Source organism: Pinus tabuliformis, chromosome 8, assembly GCF_031772625.1.
Source record: "Pinus tabuliformis cultivar Carrire ecotype Pingquan chromosome 8, CPIR1, whole genome shotgun sequence".
Lineage (NCBI taxonomy): Eukaryota > Viridiplantae > Streptophyta > Pinopsida > Pinales > Pinaceae > Pinus > Pinus tabuliformis.
Window position 1 is genome coordinate 1234038978 of NC_142294.1, and position 16864 is coordinate 1234055841.

Here is a 16864-nt window from a genome sequence, read left to right on the forward strand (position 1 = left end):
GAAAAACAACAATATGTAACATATTTTTGAGCTAGAATACAAACCTCAAGGTGTTGCCTCAACTCACTGCTAAGAAAGTGTCACTCAAGGTGTTGCCTCAACTTCCTGCTGAGAAAGTGCCACTCCTGCATGCTAGGTTATATCAATGAACGGCTCCAGGTAAGAATGCAGTTGGATCCGCTGGAGGTTGGTAAGAATGCAGTTGGATCCGCTGGAGGTTGGTTTTTTACTCAGCTTTATGAGAAATCATACTTGTCCATTTGTAGTTTAGTATATTTCGAGCCATAAGATTCAGGTACTCTGGAAAATCAATTGTCCCATTTCCATCAGCATCAACTTCACTGATCATGTCCTCCAGATCAACTTCAGTTGGATTCTGTCCTAGAGAGCGCATAACAGTACCCAATTCTTTGGTAGTAATGCAGCCTGCAGAAAAACATGGTCAGCAGATTGACTCAATTAAATATGACCCCAGCTAATTATTCTTTAATTTTAAATATCATAATAATGCTACAAATGACCTCAGTATTGAGCCATGGCCGATTGGTAAAGGAAATCAGTTTAACTAAAGCCAAAACCACTGATTAGGCATCTTCAGCTTTCTGCCTCATTTTAATGCTTTCATTAGCCAATTTCATTAAAATTGGAGGTCATTGACTTGAGAAACAAAAAATTTATTCCATATAAGCATAATTCTAAAGATTTGTATGCCTACCATTGACTGCCCAGTCTAACACCACACACCCACTGGCAGAGTTTGGGTAAACGATATCCAATGCCACCAAATTGGAAGAGACGTGCTGCCCAAAGATCTCGGACCATACAATGAAAGTATTTATCAATCAAATTTCTCACGCAAATTCCATTCAAATTCAATTCCCTGCCAACACGGTAACGTAACAACCGCGGCAGCGGTTCCAGTTAATTTGGCCAACTGAATGCAACATTCAATCATGGGAAATTAAATCCTTTTTTGTCCACGCTGGGCTACCGTTAGTTTCTAGTTAATACAAAGTTACCCTTTAATGAAATATCCATACCCACAATCCTTGCCAACCCGGCTACATAGTTACTATTTGCTTGCACTTCTGGGTGAAACAGCCCCTATCTTTTCTCTAAATTGAGGAACAGAGAAAGGCAAGGAAACTCCAGCACCTCAGCACCTGCTAATTCATCAATCTCCCAAGTTTAGAATTTAATATTACAAGACCAAGAATTGAAATAAAATCCCAGCTGCTCTGTCTTCTGTAATCTGAGGAAGAGGAGGCTTGATTAACCATGTTGTTCCGTTACAGAAGCCGAAGGAAGGAGTCACAGAAGAAAACGGCTTTCACAACATTAGATCAGAAAAAGAATCGCTTTAGACTGTGTGCTGCTATTACTTCTATTGCTATTGTTTTCACAATTGCTGCCACTGCTGCTAATCAGTTTCTTCAAGGTCTGTTAACACTGGTTAAATTCTTCATATCATTTTTGAGATTATCTGTTTAGAGTAAGCATGGCATCAATCATCACCTTCTAAACACTCAGGAATAAAACGTCCTTGGAAAATCAGCAATGCTAAAATACTGTACACTGTGCTTAATTTTAGTTTTGTTCCCGTTGTTTTCACAATTGCTATATTCCTACTTATCAGTTCCTTGAGGTTTGCCAATATTAATTTTGGAATTATGTAGATAAAGGAAGCCATTTTTTTATAGCAAGGCAAAATCACTGATCAGTCATTCAAAAAATGCCATGGTTCAAGAACACCCAATCATAAAGTTACGGTACATCTAAAAATTTAAACATTTTTGCTAGCAATGCGTAAAGATTATTGATTATAGAAAGTCTTGAAAAAGCGAAATAAATGGTCTACTCCTACTCCCTATAATATTATGTCAGAATCTTATAACTACGGTTGTCATTCACATGCGGCCGGAATAAGTTCTGAAGCACTGCAGCCTCCACCTGAAACTCCACGAAAACTACAGAGACAACAGATGCAAGTCTAAGATCCAAGAAGCCAAGAATTGGCGCTACCAGTAAGCCCAAGCAGCCATTCCAGACTGCCTTGCCAGCACTTTATGTGGGGAGGCCATTGAAGGTTTGAGTTACCTTCATCGTTGGACTTTGTGGGATTTTACACCACCTAGGCCCAAAAGCCAAATGGTCACTTAGAGTTTGTTGGAATCCAGAGGCACAGCAAACAAAAAAAAAATAAACACACAGCAGAATATCATGCACAGTAAACATAGCTTTTAACGTGGTTCACCCAACCAATTTGGGCTACGTCCACACAACATATGCATCGACAATTTTATTAATCAAATTGGAGATTACATAATGAAAACCTCATAAAACTCTCACCCTCTTAGAAAACCATCCGAATGATTGCCTGTTATATAGCATAGAGAATCTAACAGCCTCATTAACTCCCTCAAATCAAATATAGGAGGCATTAACTCCCTCCCAACAACCTGGAGCTAATCTAGGAACTGAATTTCTATTGTTGTCATCAGCTGAGATTTTTCGTATTTTGCTACAAACAGAAAATCTCAACAATCTCCACCTTGACAGCAATTCGCCTGATGTCCTGTTATTATTATTTTATCTTTTCTGCAAGCCAAGAGAAGCCAAACACGAGTGTAGCTTCTCCAACAAAACTGGTTTCGTGAACATGTCTGCACAGTTTTCCTTCGTATGCACCTTTTCCAGAGAGACTCCCCTTTCAGTGATAACCTGTCTTACAAAATGGTACTTAATTGGAATATGCTTTGATTTGCTATGATAGGCCGGATTCTTAGCCAAATGTATTGCACTTTGACTATCACAAAGTAACCTGATGTTGTCCTGTAACCTACCAAACTCACCAAGAAAACCTTTCAACCAAACCGCCTCTTTGCAAGCATGAGAAGCAGCAATGTATTCTGCTTCAGTAGTGGACAAAGCAACAATATTCTGTAGCTTTGACATCCAGCTGATAGCTCCACCTGCAAGAGTAAAGACGTACCCTGAAGTTGATCTTCTCTTATCCAAATCACCTGCAAAATCAGAATCAACATATCCACAAACAAATTCACTACTCTTATTGTAAGAAATACAATAACTACTTGTGCCTCTCAAATACCGAAGCACCCATTTCACTGCTGACCAGTGTTCTTTACCCGGATTTGTCATGTACCTGCTGACAACCCCAACTGCATGTGAAATATCTGGTCGAGTACAAACCATCGCATACATTAAACATCCTACTACATTGGCATACGGAATTCGAGACATATAATCCTTTTCTTCATCTGTATTAGGACATAAACTCGAAGAAAGCTTAAAATGGGAAGCTAAAGGGACTGACACAGGCTTCACATCATTCATAACAAACCTCAAAAGTATTTTCTCAACATACTTCTGTTGTGATAGCCACAGCTTACCATTGCTCCTGTCTCTGAAAATCTCCATGCCCAAAATCTGTCTTGCTGCTCCTAGATCTTTCATATCAAATGTCCTTTCCATCTGAGTCTTCAACCTGTTGATTTCTTCAATGCTTTTGCTTGCTAAAAGCATATCATCAACATACAACACTAAGATAATGAACATGCCATTATTTAACTGCTTAAAGTAAACGCAATGCTCATATTCACTTCTTACATATTTCTGACTCAACATGAAAGAATCAAACTTCTTATACCACTGCCGAGGCGACTGCTTCAGGCCATATAATGACTTCTTGAGCCTGCAGACAAATTTCTCATTGTGATGGTGAACAAACCCTTCCAGTTGTTCCATATATATTTCCTCATCTAAGTCACCATGTAGAAAGGCAGTCATAACATCTAATTGCTGCAACTCTAAATCAAACAAAGCCACTAATGCTAACACAATTCTAATTGAAACAATTTTAACCACTGGTGAAAAAATCTCATGAAAGTCTATGCCATCTTTATGAGAAAACCCTTTTGCAACCAGCCTCGCTTTGTACCTGTCTTCCGTATCATTCGCACCCCGTTTCACCTTGAACACCCACTTGCATCCCACAGTTTTCCTGCCTTTAGGAAGTTCAACCAGATCCCACGTGCCATTCTTACCTAAGGCCACCATTTCTTCCTTCATGGCTGCTTTCCATTTGTCACTATTTGAACCTTCTACAGCTTCCTGATAACACAAAGGTTCATCATCATTAGCGATCAAAGCAACTGAAGTAACATGATCATCATACCTTCTTGGAGGACGTTTGATCCTTGCAGACCTCCTTAAGAATGTTTCTGGTGCTTCCACAATTGGCTGTCTATCATCTGTAGGAACTTCTTCATGATCGCCATCTGAGACCTATTCATGACCTCAATCTGAACCCTGTTCATAATCTGATTCTGAAACCTATTCATGACTAGAATCTGAACTATGGTCGTTATGACTATCATTAGAAATGCTGTCAAACTGAATATGCTGGACATCAGATACATCATCCTATTTCAATCTACTATTTACATCTAATTGTACAAGAGAGGATTCATCAAACTTTACATCTCTGTTGATGATGATTTTGCGGGTAGTAGGATCCCACAATCTATATCCCTTTGTTCCATCACCATACCCAACAAAGACATACCTTTTCGATTTCGGATCTAATTTAGTTCACTGATGATTAGGCACTAGAGCATATGCATCACAACCAAACACTCTGAGTTTAGAATAGTCACATGGGTGTCCTTTCCATACCTCTTGCGGAATCTTGCAGCCTATCGCCATTGATGGAGATCGGTTTATCACATAACAAGTTGTTGCGATTGCTTCCGTCCACAACTCCTTTTGCAACCCGACGTTACTCAGCATACACCTTGCTCTCTCTAGAAGAGTCCTGTTCATGTGTTCAGCAACTCCATTTTGCTGAGGAGTATAAACCGTGGCCTTATGCCTCTCGATCCCTGCATCCTTGCAATAGTTGTCAAACTCCTTAGAAGTAAACTCACCACCATTGTCAATTCTTAAACACTTTATTGTTCTACCAGTGTTGTTTTCTACCAATGCTCTAAACTGCTTGAAAACTGAAAAAACATCAGACTTTCTCTTTAACATGTATACCCAGATCTTCCTAGAAAAGTCATCAATGAATGATACAAAATATGACGAGCCACCATATGACGCTGTAGGGGCTGGACCCCAAACATCTGAATGGATATAATCAAGTATGCCTTTACTAGTATGTTTGCCTGTTTTAAACTTTTGTTTACTTTGTTTACCAAACAGACAATGTTTACAGAAATCCAATTTTCCAGATCTTAGATTAGGAAGTAACTTTCGGTCAGCCAAAATTTTCAATCCTCTTTCACTCATATGCCCCAATCTTTGATGCCATAAGTGAATGGAACTACTCTCATGTTCAGACAGAGACACGTGATTTGACCCAGTTCTACCTTCTAACTGAAATAGATTTCCTACTTTCTTAGCTTTCATAACTAGTAAGATGCCTTTGTAAATTTTCATTAATCCACCTTGAATTAGAGTTTTATATCCATTTGAATCAAGTGCTCCTAATGAAATCAAATTTTTACTTAAATCTGGTACATGCCTCACATCAGTTAATATTTTGGTTGTGCCATCAAACATTTGTAGTTGTAGACTTCCTATTCCAACAATACTGCACGTGACATCATTACCCATGTACACGACTCCATCATCAACTGATCTATATGTTTTAAACCAATCTCTATGTATACACATGTGGTTAGATGCCCCGGAACCTAATAACCAATGTTGATCATGTTTTGAAACATTAACAGACAATACCTCATCACTCATACCTGAGCCAGATAATGAACCTGTATCTGTGGTGTTGGCTTCCTTCTTTTCTGTCGAAGAGCCTTCTTTAGCAGCCTACTTTCACTTCCAGCAATCCTTTTTCAGATGTCCACCCTTGCCACAATGCCAGCACTTCACCTTTGGCTTCTTTCCTTTGGACTGTGAGCGAGAGTCGCTATGCTTTCCCCCGGAGTGTCTCTCTCTTGAGCGACCTCTGGCCATCATTACCTCTGATGTAGAGGTGTCTGCATTCGACCTCTTCCTCGTCTCCTCAGCCAACAAGGCTCCAACAACATCGTCAAACTCAAGGATTTCTGAAGTACTAAAGCTTATTGAAGTAACAAAGTGATCCCAGGATTCAGGCAAAGAACATAATAGAGTTATTGCCTTATCCTCTGAATCAAATTTCACATCTAGACTATCTAATTGCACCAGTAAAGTATTAAAAACATTCAGGTGATCAACAATTGAGGTACCTTCTTTCATCCGCAAACCGTAAAGCTACCATTTCAGGAGAATCCGATTTGTCAAAGATTTCGTCATATAGAGCTTCTCAAGCTTCGACCACAAGCCTGCGGCGGTTTTCTCTGGCACAATGTTGAATAGAACATCGTCCGCCAGACATAACCAAATTGTGCTCAGAGCTCTATCGTCCATCTCATCCCATTCATCCTCCGTCATGGAAGGAGGTCTTTTGTTTTTCCCCAACAGTGCTTTCGCCACACCTTGTTGAACCAGCAGATCGTGCATCTTTACCTTCCAGATCTCAAAATTATTCTTGCCATTAAACTTCTCAATTTCAAAACGGGCACTTTGAGTTTTCGCCATTTGATATCAGCAAAAAACACAGTAATCTCCAAAACTAACCAATAATAAAAAAAACTTCCTATGCCTTTCTGCCTTTGCCTTTAAAACAAAAAACTGCCCTTTGCACTTATATTAAAAAAAAAACTTTCTGCCATATGCACTTCTCAAAAAAAAAAATGTGATATACGTCCTTTTAAAACAAAAACTCAATATCCCAGCACATAAATATGCACACACCAGGTAGATCACCCAAACACACCAGCTGTATATTTCATCTGTTAAGTCTTTAATTTCCTGGCCTGTTTTGAGCGTTACTACTCCAAGGATACACAACGCATAAATTTAAAAAACACAGCGCATATATAAAAGTTTTAACATATAACTATGCCGGCTTTTAAAACATATATATCCACGCTGTTTTAAATAAACATATATCCACGCCGTTGGTAAAACAGAAAATCCCCGCCGTTTTTTCAATGGATATTCACGCTGTTTTGCAAATATATATACCCACGCAGCACCAAAAAACAAATCCTCGCTGTTTATATCATCGTGTGTTATATCACCGTGTTAATATATATTCACATTGTTTGAAAAACATACCCACGCAATTCGCTGTTTATAATATACATCCATTTCCACGCTATTGGAAATATATATACCCACGCAGATTTTGGTTTTTAAAATAATTCACACCGTTTTCAATACATATACACACCGCTTTAGATATGAATCAACGTCATTTTTCAATATATTAACGCAGGTGTTATACCATATATCCACGCAGGTTCAAGATGTACCTCTGTCAACGCAGTTTACCAGCGTACCAGGCAGCGCCCGCAGACGATTCGCGCAGCAGTAAACTCCACGCAATCTCCATCACGCACCAGCGCTTCACCTCCAGCACGCATTTCAACTTGCCTTCAACTCCTCTGATACCAATTGTTGGAATCCAGAGGCACAACAAACAAAAAAAAAATAAACACGCATCAAAATATCATGCACAATAAACACAACTTTTAACGTGGTTCACCCAACCAATTTGGGCTACGTCCACACAACATAGGCATCGGCAATTTTATTAATCAAATTGGAGATTACATAATGAAAACCTCATAAAACTCTCACCCTCTTAGCAAACCATCCGAATGATTGCCTGTTATATAACATAGAGAATCTAACAGCCTCATTAACTCCCTCACATCAAATATAGGAGGCATTAACTCCCTCCCAACAACCTGCAGCTAATCTAGGAACTGAATTTCTATTGTTGTCATCAGCTGAGATTTTTCCTATTTTGCTACAAAAAGAAAATCTGAACAGGTGTCGCTGATTACTCTTTTCTTACCATTTTGAAGGAGAAGGTACCAATGGACAACACTGTGGAATGTATTCATATGTTTAATGAGGTTTCAGGTCTACGATCCAACCAGCGTATATTTACTGCTATCAGTGAGCCCAAGAAGTAAGAAACAGATCCAAACTCAGCCCAAAGAACCGGTCAAACCCCGTCACAACATAACATAACCTCACTTACCATTACCATTTCTCAGAAATCCAATAAATTCATGGAAGCAAAACCCTTATTCCCAAAAGGAATACAAAATGTAACCCTAAGTCTAACGACAAAACTCAAAAATCAACAGAATCATCTCAGAACAAACACATACCGAAGCCATCTTCAACAAGGTAGTTGATGGTATGATTATCGCAATTGTATGTGAACTTCTTGTTGCTGGCGGGAAGCTTTTGCAGGCACTGAGCAACAATACTTGTAAAATTGCCTTTGAATTCCGTGTACTCTGCAAGCACCACGGTGCCCCTCGCGACAAAACTGTATATCAGAGATTGCTGCCCCATAATACCTTTGGATCTAAAGGCCCTTCGTTGATATTAACCCTAGATAACACTATAAAAGCACAACCCTCGAAAAAATTAAGAGAACTTCAAGGATTTTGTGAGAAAACTGATGAAACCACACCGATTTAGTAAAGGAGGAAGAGGCCTTTTAGAAAGGAAGAAATCGAGCGTAAACCTGTTATGAGAAAGGAGGCAAGGAGTAGCATTAGAACGCTAATCTAGGAGGCATTAATCATCTTCCAACAAACTGGAGCTAATCTAGGAACTGAATTTCTATTGTTGTCACCTACAAAGATTTTTTGCCTATTTTACTCCAAACAGAAAATCTCAACATTGCAGGCACTGAGCAACAATACTTATAAAATTTCCTTTGAATTCCATGTACTCTGCAAGCACCACGGTGCCCCTCGTGACAAAACTGTATATCAGAGATTGCTGCCCCATAATACCTTTGGATCTAAAGGCCCTTCTTTGATATTAACCGTAGATAACACTATAAAATGCAACCCTCGAAAAAATTAAGATAACTTCAAGGATTTTGTGAGGAAACTAATGAAACCACACTCGATTTAGTAAAGGAGGAAGAGGCCTTTTAGAAAGGAAGAAATCGAGCGTAAACCTGTTATGAGAAAGGAGGCAAGGAGTAGCATTAGAACGCTCAAACAATGAAAATATATGAAAAAGGCAAAAACAAAATTTTATAAACAATTTAATATATAATATAAATGTAAGTTTAAACTATTTATAATAACAACTTGGCTTACATGCATTTTGACAGATGTTTTCTTGCTCGTGATGCTCAGCTTGTACTTCAGCGAATGGCGTCCCACTTCCTGAACTTCGAAAATGAGAACCGAAGACGTGTGGAAGGTGACCCTAAAGACGTTGATGGACGCTTGTCTAAAGCCACACCGTTGAAACCTCCATACCTGCAACGAAGGTGTCGTCTGCTGCACTAGCCACCCCCATGGAAGCTCAGTACGCGCCACAAAGGTGTCATCAGCTGCAGCAATGTCAAAATAAAACAAGATGGGAGCAACATATGCTTCTGAAACCTCCTTTACCATTATCGTTGGAAGAAACGTTCTTGCTCTTTGTTTTTGTATGCTTTCATAATGCAGGTCAGTAGACGTGGGAATGAACTCATAGTGAACCTTGAGAAGGCATTTTATTATGGGAATGAATTCATAGTGAACCCTGAGAAGGCATTTGTTTATGGATATTGGAGGGGAATGAAGGTTTATGTATATGGGAAAGCATTAGTTTCTGAATTTGTTGCAGAACATTATAGTTTGGCCTTCTTGTTTGGATTTTTGAGGGTATTGAAAGAGTTCAAGGAGCCTAGAAATTGATGAAAATGCTGAGAACAAGAAACAAAAGGTCAATCATGGCCCTTCTAACACTAATTATGAACATTCAACATATTAAAAAATGAATGCAATCGAATTTAATGAGAATGGTCAAAATAGTAGGGTTTATCTAGAACCCTTTGAGTTTCTTTTAGTCATCAAGAATCTTGCTCTGATGAAGTTGTAGCCCAAAGATGGTAAGCCTCTATGTAGGGGCTTTTCAGTTTTTATGATACGAATTCTTGCCAGAATTCAATGTAATGCAATACGAACATTGAATTATTTGCCCCCTACTCTGAACCCTTTAGGCAACTCAATCTATTCGTGCCATAGCCAGATCTTCTTGAGGCTCCACCTCTCTTCAGGTCACAAGGTCGAAGCAGCCCAGGTCCGTTTCATTTCATCTCCCAGCCTGGGCTTATTCGAGCCATCCTAGCCAAGTTCAGAAGCTGGAAATCTAGCCATCAGCGGCAGAAGCCATGTATTCATTATCTAGCCTACAAGCGATGCTGCTTCAGTCATGCGCCTCAAGTTACTGGCTGCTATGGAATTTAAACATATATATGTGTTATAGCTGGTGGGATTGCGTACTTGACTGGATAAAGAAAAACCTGGTAAACTTCTAGCTCTAGGTCTTATATATAATTTGAATATATGGGATATGCAAGTGGGTCTGCTCGAATAGAGACTGGGTCTCAATCTAATGAACGATAAAGGGAAACATACTTATGTAGCACTTAGTACTGTGAATAACAGACAAACAGGACTATGTATCACTTAGTACTGTGAATACCAGACAAACAGGACTATCCATAGGTCGATCAACGTAGAAGAACATTATTTATACTTGATGGACTTCTGGTCTTTTCCATGTATCCTCTGTATATCCTCTGTATAGTTAATTGGAAGTTAAGGTATTCTAGGAATGAATCAATTGTATCGACTGATAATCATGTTGCTGGTACTGTATAGGCTTCTCATTGTGATCCTTCAACAGAACCGACTCCATAGAGACTCTGCCTGAGCACAGCAATGACAATGTGGTGGCCAGGTAACTGCTGGTGCTGCCTGTGCTATTTGTATTTTTGTTGCCTATGCTGTTTGTATTTTTGAGATCCTCATATTTGGATTTGAAGGTAGTAGAAGCCAAACTGCACTGTGATGTTTACAGAAATAGCTATCCAGAGGTAGAGGTTTTTTTAAATGCAGACCAGCCCACCGTCACACTGTAACCTGCCTGGGCCATGGCACAAACATGCAAAATAACTAGCACTGGACAGTGTGACCTGCCTGGGCCATGGCACAAACATGCAAAATAACTAGCACTGCAAAATAAATAGCACCGAACCTGAATCGGAACTAAGCCGAATTAAGAGAATTGAAGGCAGCAGATGCCGAACTACACTGTGAGGTTTACAGAAATAGCTATCCAGAGGCAGAGGTTTTTTTAAATGCAGACCAGCCCACCGTCATACTGGAACCTGCCTGGGCCACTGCACAAACATGCAAAATAACCAGCACTGGACCTGAATCGGAACTGAGCCTTTGTGCAAAATAACCAACACTGGACCTGAATCGGAACTGAGCCAAATTAAGGGACGACAACAGAAAGAGGAAACAAGGAAGGGAGGCGAGCAAAACACCTGCACCATGCATGGGCTCCTACACCACTTGCATGCACAACACCTGCCAATATGCTCAAACCTACTAAAACCTACTAATATGCTCAAACTAAAATGCCAACCTGCAAACAAACACGCAAATAATTCAAACTATATGCTCAAACTAAAATGCCAACCTACAAACAAACACGCAAATAATTCAAACTAGTGCTAACATTAATATGAACTCTTTGACCGCCACTAACAATAAACAGGGTAAAGCAAAATAAACCTATGCTCTAGCCTCTTCCGCCTCAGGAAGAGGCCAAATAAGATGGCAAACAAGGTTACTTTTGAAGACTTTGGTTACCTTGGCAATGGCAAACACCGTCACATTTGAAAACTTTGGCCACTCTCCAATAGTCACCCTAAATTAATAACATAGCACTTTAAACTAATGATAGAGCGGCGCATTTGGATGGATCACTTTAGTCCCTCGCCATTGCATTTGGATATTATTGAGCTTTTGAAAATGATAACATGCAAAAAGAAAAATATGATATATCGAAATAATGCTAGTAAAATCGATTAATAAAGAAATTAAGATTTCATTAATCTAAATATGTTAGATGATGTTATAAATATATATCTATTTATTGCCCTAGGTAATTTCACTGAACACGTTTTATAAGGGGAGGTTGCTTTCTCTGCGGACCATATGGAAGATCAACACACGCATTTAAACTAATTTAGCTAAATTTAGTTTTATTTGAAATATTTTTTAATTTTAATATTATCATTAATTTAATTAATTTTAATATTATCATTTTAATTATTTATAATATTAAAGTTTATAGGTTATGATTTAGTATTGGATTTTATAATTTTAAGTTCATAAAATTAGTCTTAGGATTTATAAAATTAATTTTAGGGTTTATAATATTAATTTTATTGTTTAATATTAATTTTGGATTTATAATCACTTGGGTTTATAATATTAATAAATGTTTGAGTTTATTAATCTTTTAGGTTTATTATACTAATAATCCCTTAGGTTTATTAATTCATGGGGTTAGTTATATTATTCCCTAAGGTTTATAATATTAATCCACTGAGTTTTAATACTAATCATTTGGGTTCATCGATCTCTTGGGTTTATAATATCAATAATTCATTGAGTTTATTAATCCTTGGAGTTTACAATATTAATCCCTTGGCTTTATAATATTAATCTCAAGGGTGTATAATAATGTTGGGTTATATAATGTCAAGGTTTATAATATTTTGTTTTTACGATTAAGGTTTAATGTTGTGACAATGAAATGGTATGAAAATTTATCCAACATTGCAGTGTGACAAGCATCATTGCAATGTGACAAGTAGTTTGACAATCATTATGACAATGATACATCACATTGCAGTTTATTGAATGTCGCATTGCAACATTGAATAAGTGAGGATTTAACATTTTAGTTTATAATATTTTATTTGGGGTTTACAATCTTAAGGTTTATAATATTAGTCATACAATTTTTAGTCCCTTCGATTATAATATTAATATTAATGTTTATAATCCCTTGGGTTTATAATACAAATCTTAGAGTTTAATATTAATCATATGGTTTATAATATTTTTTTTTTTCTATATTAAGACTAACTTAGGTACCCACGGGAGATTTGAACCGGTGACCTATCGCAAGGAGTGCCTTAACAGCGCACCCATTCACCGTCAATTCAAACACCCGTGGGCATATGGTTTATAGTATTAATCATATTGTTTAATATTAATTCCATGTGTTTATAATCCCTTGGGTTTATTAATCCCCTCGGTTTATAATATTAATCCCTTGAGTATATATTATTGATCCCTTAGATTTACAATATTTATCTTTTGGAGTTATCAATCACTTAGGTTTATAATATTAAATATTTCTTCGGTTTATTAATCTCTTAGGTTTATAATATTAATAAGCTCTTGGGTTTATTAATCCCTTAGATTTAAGGTTTTGGTTTACAATATTAGGTTTAGGGTTCAGGGTTTATTCTCGTTTACAATATTGGATTTAGGGTTTACAATAATAATGTTTATAATCATGGAGCTTATAAATTTAATCGTGTAGTTCTCGATCCCTTCAATTTATAATATTATTCCATTAGATTTATAATATTAATCCATTTGGTTATATATATATATATATATATGAGAGATAAATAAGTATTATTAGTAATAACCTAATGTTATTATAATGTTTTATGTTTATTATTATAATTTGAAATAGAAATAGGAATATATTAATTTAATATTATATAGCAATATAATAATCTAATAATATAATATAAAATATAGTATTAATATAATAAACATAAATATATAAATATACAATAATATAGTTCAAATTATTTATATAATTATTAATAATAAGATATAGTTAATTTTGAGCAAGTACACCTAATAGTTATTGCAGTTGTCTATAATGCGACTTTTTGGAAGCCTTTCCGGTGGGTTTTTCTAGTAAAAAACCGACTGCAATTTATTGGAATCACAAGTTTGATAGCTAGTTTTTGCACAATCAAAGCGTCCCAGGGTTTTTTCAGGGTGCTGAATCCAAATATGCGGTTAAAAAACCATTTTAACTGCAACAAATCAAGATTTAACCTCAATTTCTTCCGCCGGATTCCGTCACTGGAATCTCCAAAAAGTCGCATTATAGACAACTCCATAGTTATTAATGTGGTTGATATACGCTTATCGATGTATATCAACCACATTTACTAATGTGGTTGTAGAGATGTTTCATATACGTCTATCGACGTAAATTAACCACATTAGTAAATATGGTTGTGCTAGTACTATGGCCATTATGTACTTATTGGAAAGCGCTAAATTATAACCATTATATACTCATTAATGACCGTGAAGTTGATAATTTACTCAAATTTTTTATTAAATAGTCAAAAGGTTAGTATAGAATAATTGTTTTTTAAATAATAAACCCTAAAACAATCAATATGGAAGAATTTGTTAGTCGTAAACTACATGCAATTCTAGTGGATGTCCCAATTTGCAATTCGATTAAATTGCTTTGGTTGATATGGAGAACATTATTTATTTAAGTTGAAAATTTAACAACATTGCACCATTAAAATTGTAATCTATTACTAGTGGTATAGTTCAGGAGGCACTACTTGACTTCATCCCATTATAATTGTACTTCCAATATTTCAAGAGGCTGTAAAACTTATTGGTAACAATGAGGGCCAAATATTGTGTAAAGCATGATTGAGCACAATGGTGGGTTATCTGCATTTAAGTGCAAATGGAACATACCTAAATAGTTCTATATTTGAGGCATTAGGGTGGAAGATGCAGAGAGAAGGATTTAGGATGCTAGTAAACAAGAATTTTCACAGGAATGTGAAGGAGTGGGAGAGTAAAGGAGTGATGTTGTTAGAAGGGAGAGTGAGAAAGATTTAGGATGATGGTAAACAAGGTATAGAACTTTGCACAACAAGTTTACGATTCTAAAAATTCTCAACAAGATTTGTTGTGGGGTTAGTTATTTGATTTTGTGGCTCCTCTTCTAGTCAGCGGGCCTGCTTTATTTATCTTTCCCACATTACTTCCTCCATTCTTTGAGGATGCCACGCTATCCTTTTCTCGAGTTATGTCAAATTGTCTTCTTATTCCAATGTGCACTATATATTCTATTTTGCATTCTTTTTGAACACTTCTAGTTATATTGTCAGAGCTCTCATGCTAAAATGGACTGGGATAAACAGGGCAGTGTTCATTGGCTCTGATTTAGAATTTGGGAGAACCCAGTTTCACTTGGTATTTCATACTTGAGGAAGAAGTGGTTATTGACTTTCATCATCTCTCTACCTTGCAAAGACATAAAATTCAGATGTGGTCATACATGGTGGAAATTCTTTGGATTTTGTTGTTGTTTCTATTGCAAATAGAAATCTGTACTCTCACACTTTAGGGTTGTGGGTTTTTAGTGTGTGGTCCGTGAATTTTATTTTTTCCAGGTGACAAATTTTCTGAGTGCATTTTTCAGCGAAAATATTCTTGTGTGAGGTGTATATTTTATTTATTTCCTGCGTCTGGGGACACACTTTATTTGTTTTTGGAGGATTATCACTATAATACCATCCTTGAGGTGGTCTATCTTTCTAGGGTGGACTCTATTTAATATGTGTCGAAGATCCGCGTGGAGGAGGGAAATAAATTCTATGTTGTTATTTTCACGCGAGTTGTTGCTTACCTCCATTTGGGGATGGGCATATTTAATGGTATGGATTTGGGATCTGAATAAGTGATACCACATATGCGATCGATGCCCTTGGATTCGGAGCAGAAGATTTTTTATTCTGAATCCATACCTTCATCTATGTTGGTCACTTAGAATATCTATTGGAATTTTTGATTTTCGACGATGTACTGTTTATGGGCTCTATCTTCATGTGGATGTACGGCTGGGTTTGGTGAGATTTGGGAATTATATATGGTACATTCTATGTGGGGGGACTAATTATTCCTGACATCTATACCACTTTCCTTGGGTGTCATTTTGTTTCCATTTTTGGTTTCTCTCAAGGTGTCCTATTTTTATTCTGATCACTACTTTTGGCTTCCCTCAGTCTCCCCACTTCATGTGTTTTACATGGTAACGTGGTGAACACATATTTTATGCAAACATAAAATCGACACATAGAATATTAGGATATATACAAGTCATATGTATCCTAACACAAGGCTTTCATTCAATCCACTCTAGATGTTGAGGCGACATACTAGAAAAATTGGTTGGATGTGGGGAACCCAAGTTCGTCAACTCTCACACACGAAAACAATTCCTCGGAAAAACCAAATTTACTATGCAGTCAAAGGATTTCGAGACGTGCCATAGAACCCTAGACATAGGACACCAAGTAGGGAAGAAGGATTGTGGCGAAATCATTGAGACATGGACAAACACGAAACTCTTGAGTTTCGGTTATGAAATTCTTTGAGATCGAGTTACGAGTCTATAGAAATGTGCACTCGTAGGATGTTGGGACTTTTCTGATTTACAGGAGCCAGAGGACCAAAATACAATGGTCACCAAATTTTGGTTACACCCCTAAGTTGAATTGATTGATGAATCATCGATACAATTTCCATTTTGTACATTAGTATGATTTGGAGTGCATCGAAAACAACCCTTGGGTTAGGGGTGAAGTTTCCTCCATATTCATAGATGGTACATTGGCTTTAACCCTACAAGTGATACATCAAATAATAAGATGGTCTAGGTTAAATTTTTGACTCAGTTATTTTTAAAGGAGATCGAGGAGGCGATTGGAAGATTCATTTATATGGAACTAGGACGTTTGGTGGAGAAAGACAAGAAGGTGGCGTGGATCTTGGTGGAGTTGGGTTTTTCAAGGGTGTCTCCCATAACACATTGACATGGAATAGGAACAAAT

The 16864-nt window shown here is 37.1% G+C and overlaps 1 protein-coding gene across 1 annotated transcript; it reads right to left on the minus strand.

The window, feature by feature from the left end:
- Positions 1–210: 210 nt before the first annotated feature.
- Positions 211–8444, minus strand: LOC149239851 (vesicle-associated membrane protein 725-like). Its single transcript, XM_089367225.1, has 2 exons — positions 8253–8444; positions 211–426 (listed from the first exon to the last, which is right to left on the minus strand). The coding sequence occupies exons 1-2, from the start codon at positions 8440–8442 to the stop codon at positions 227–229; spliced, it is 390 nt and encodes a 129-aa protein (XP_089223351.1). The 5' UTR covers positions 8443–8444; the 3' UTR covers positions 211–226.
- Positions 8445–16864: the final 8420 nt, after the last annotated feature.

Bases quoted from the DNA above. Each gene is read 5' to 3' on its own strand.
- LOC149239851 (XM_089367225.1), bottom strand. From the start codon at position 8,442: ATGGGGCAGCAATCTCTGATATACAGTTTTGTCGCGAGGGGCACCGTG. The intron at 427-8,252 runs GTATGTGTTTGT...GTTTTTCTGCAG, and splicing joins CCTTGTTGAAGATGGCTTCG to GCTGCATTACTACCAAAGAA.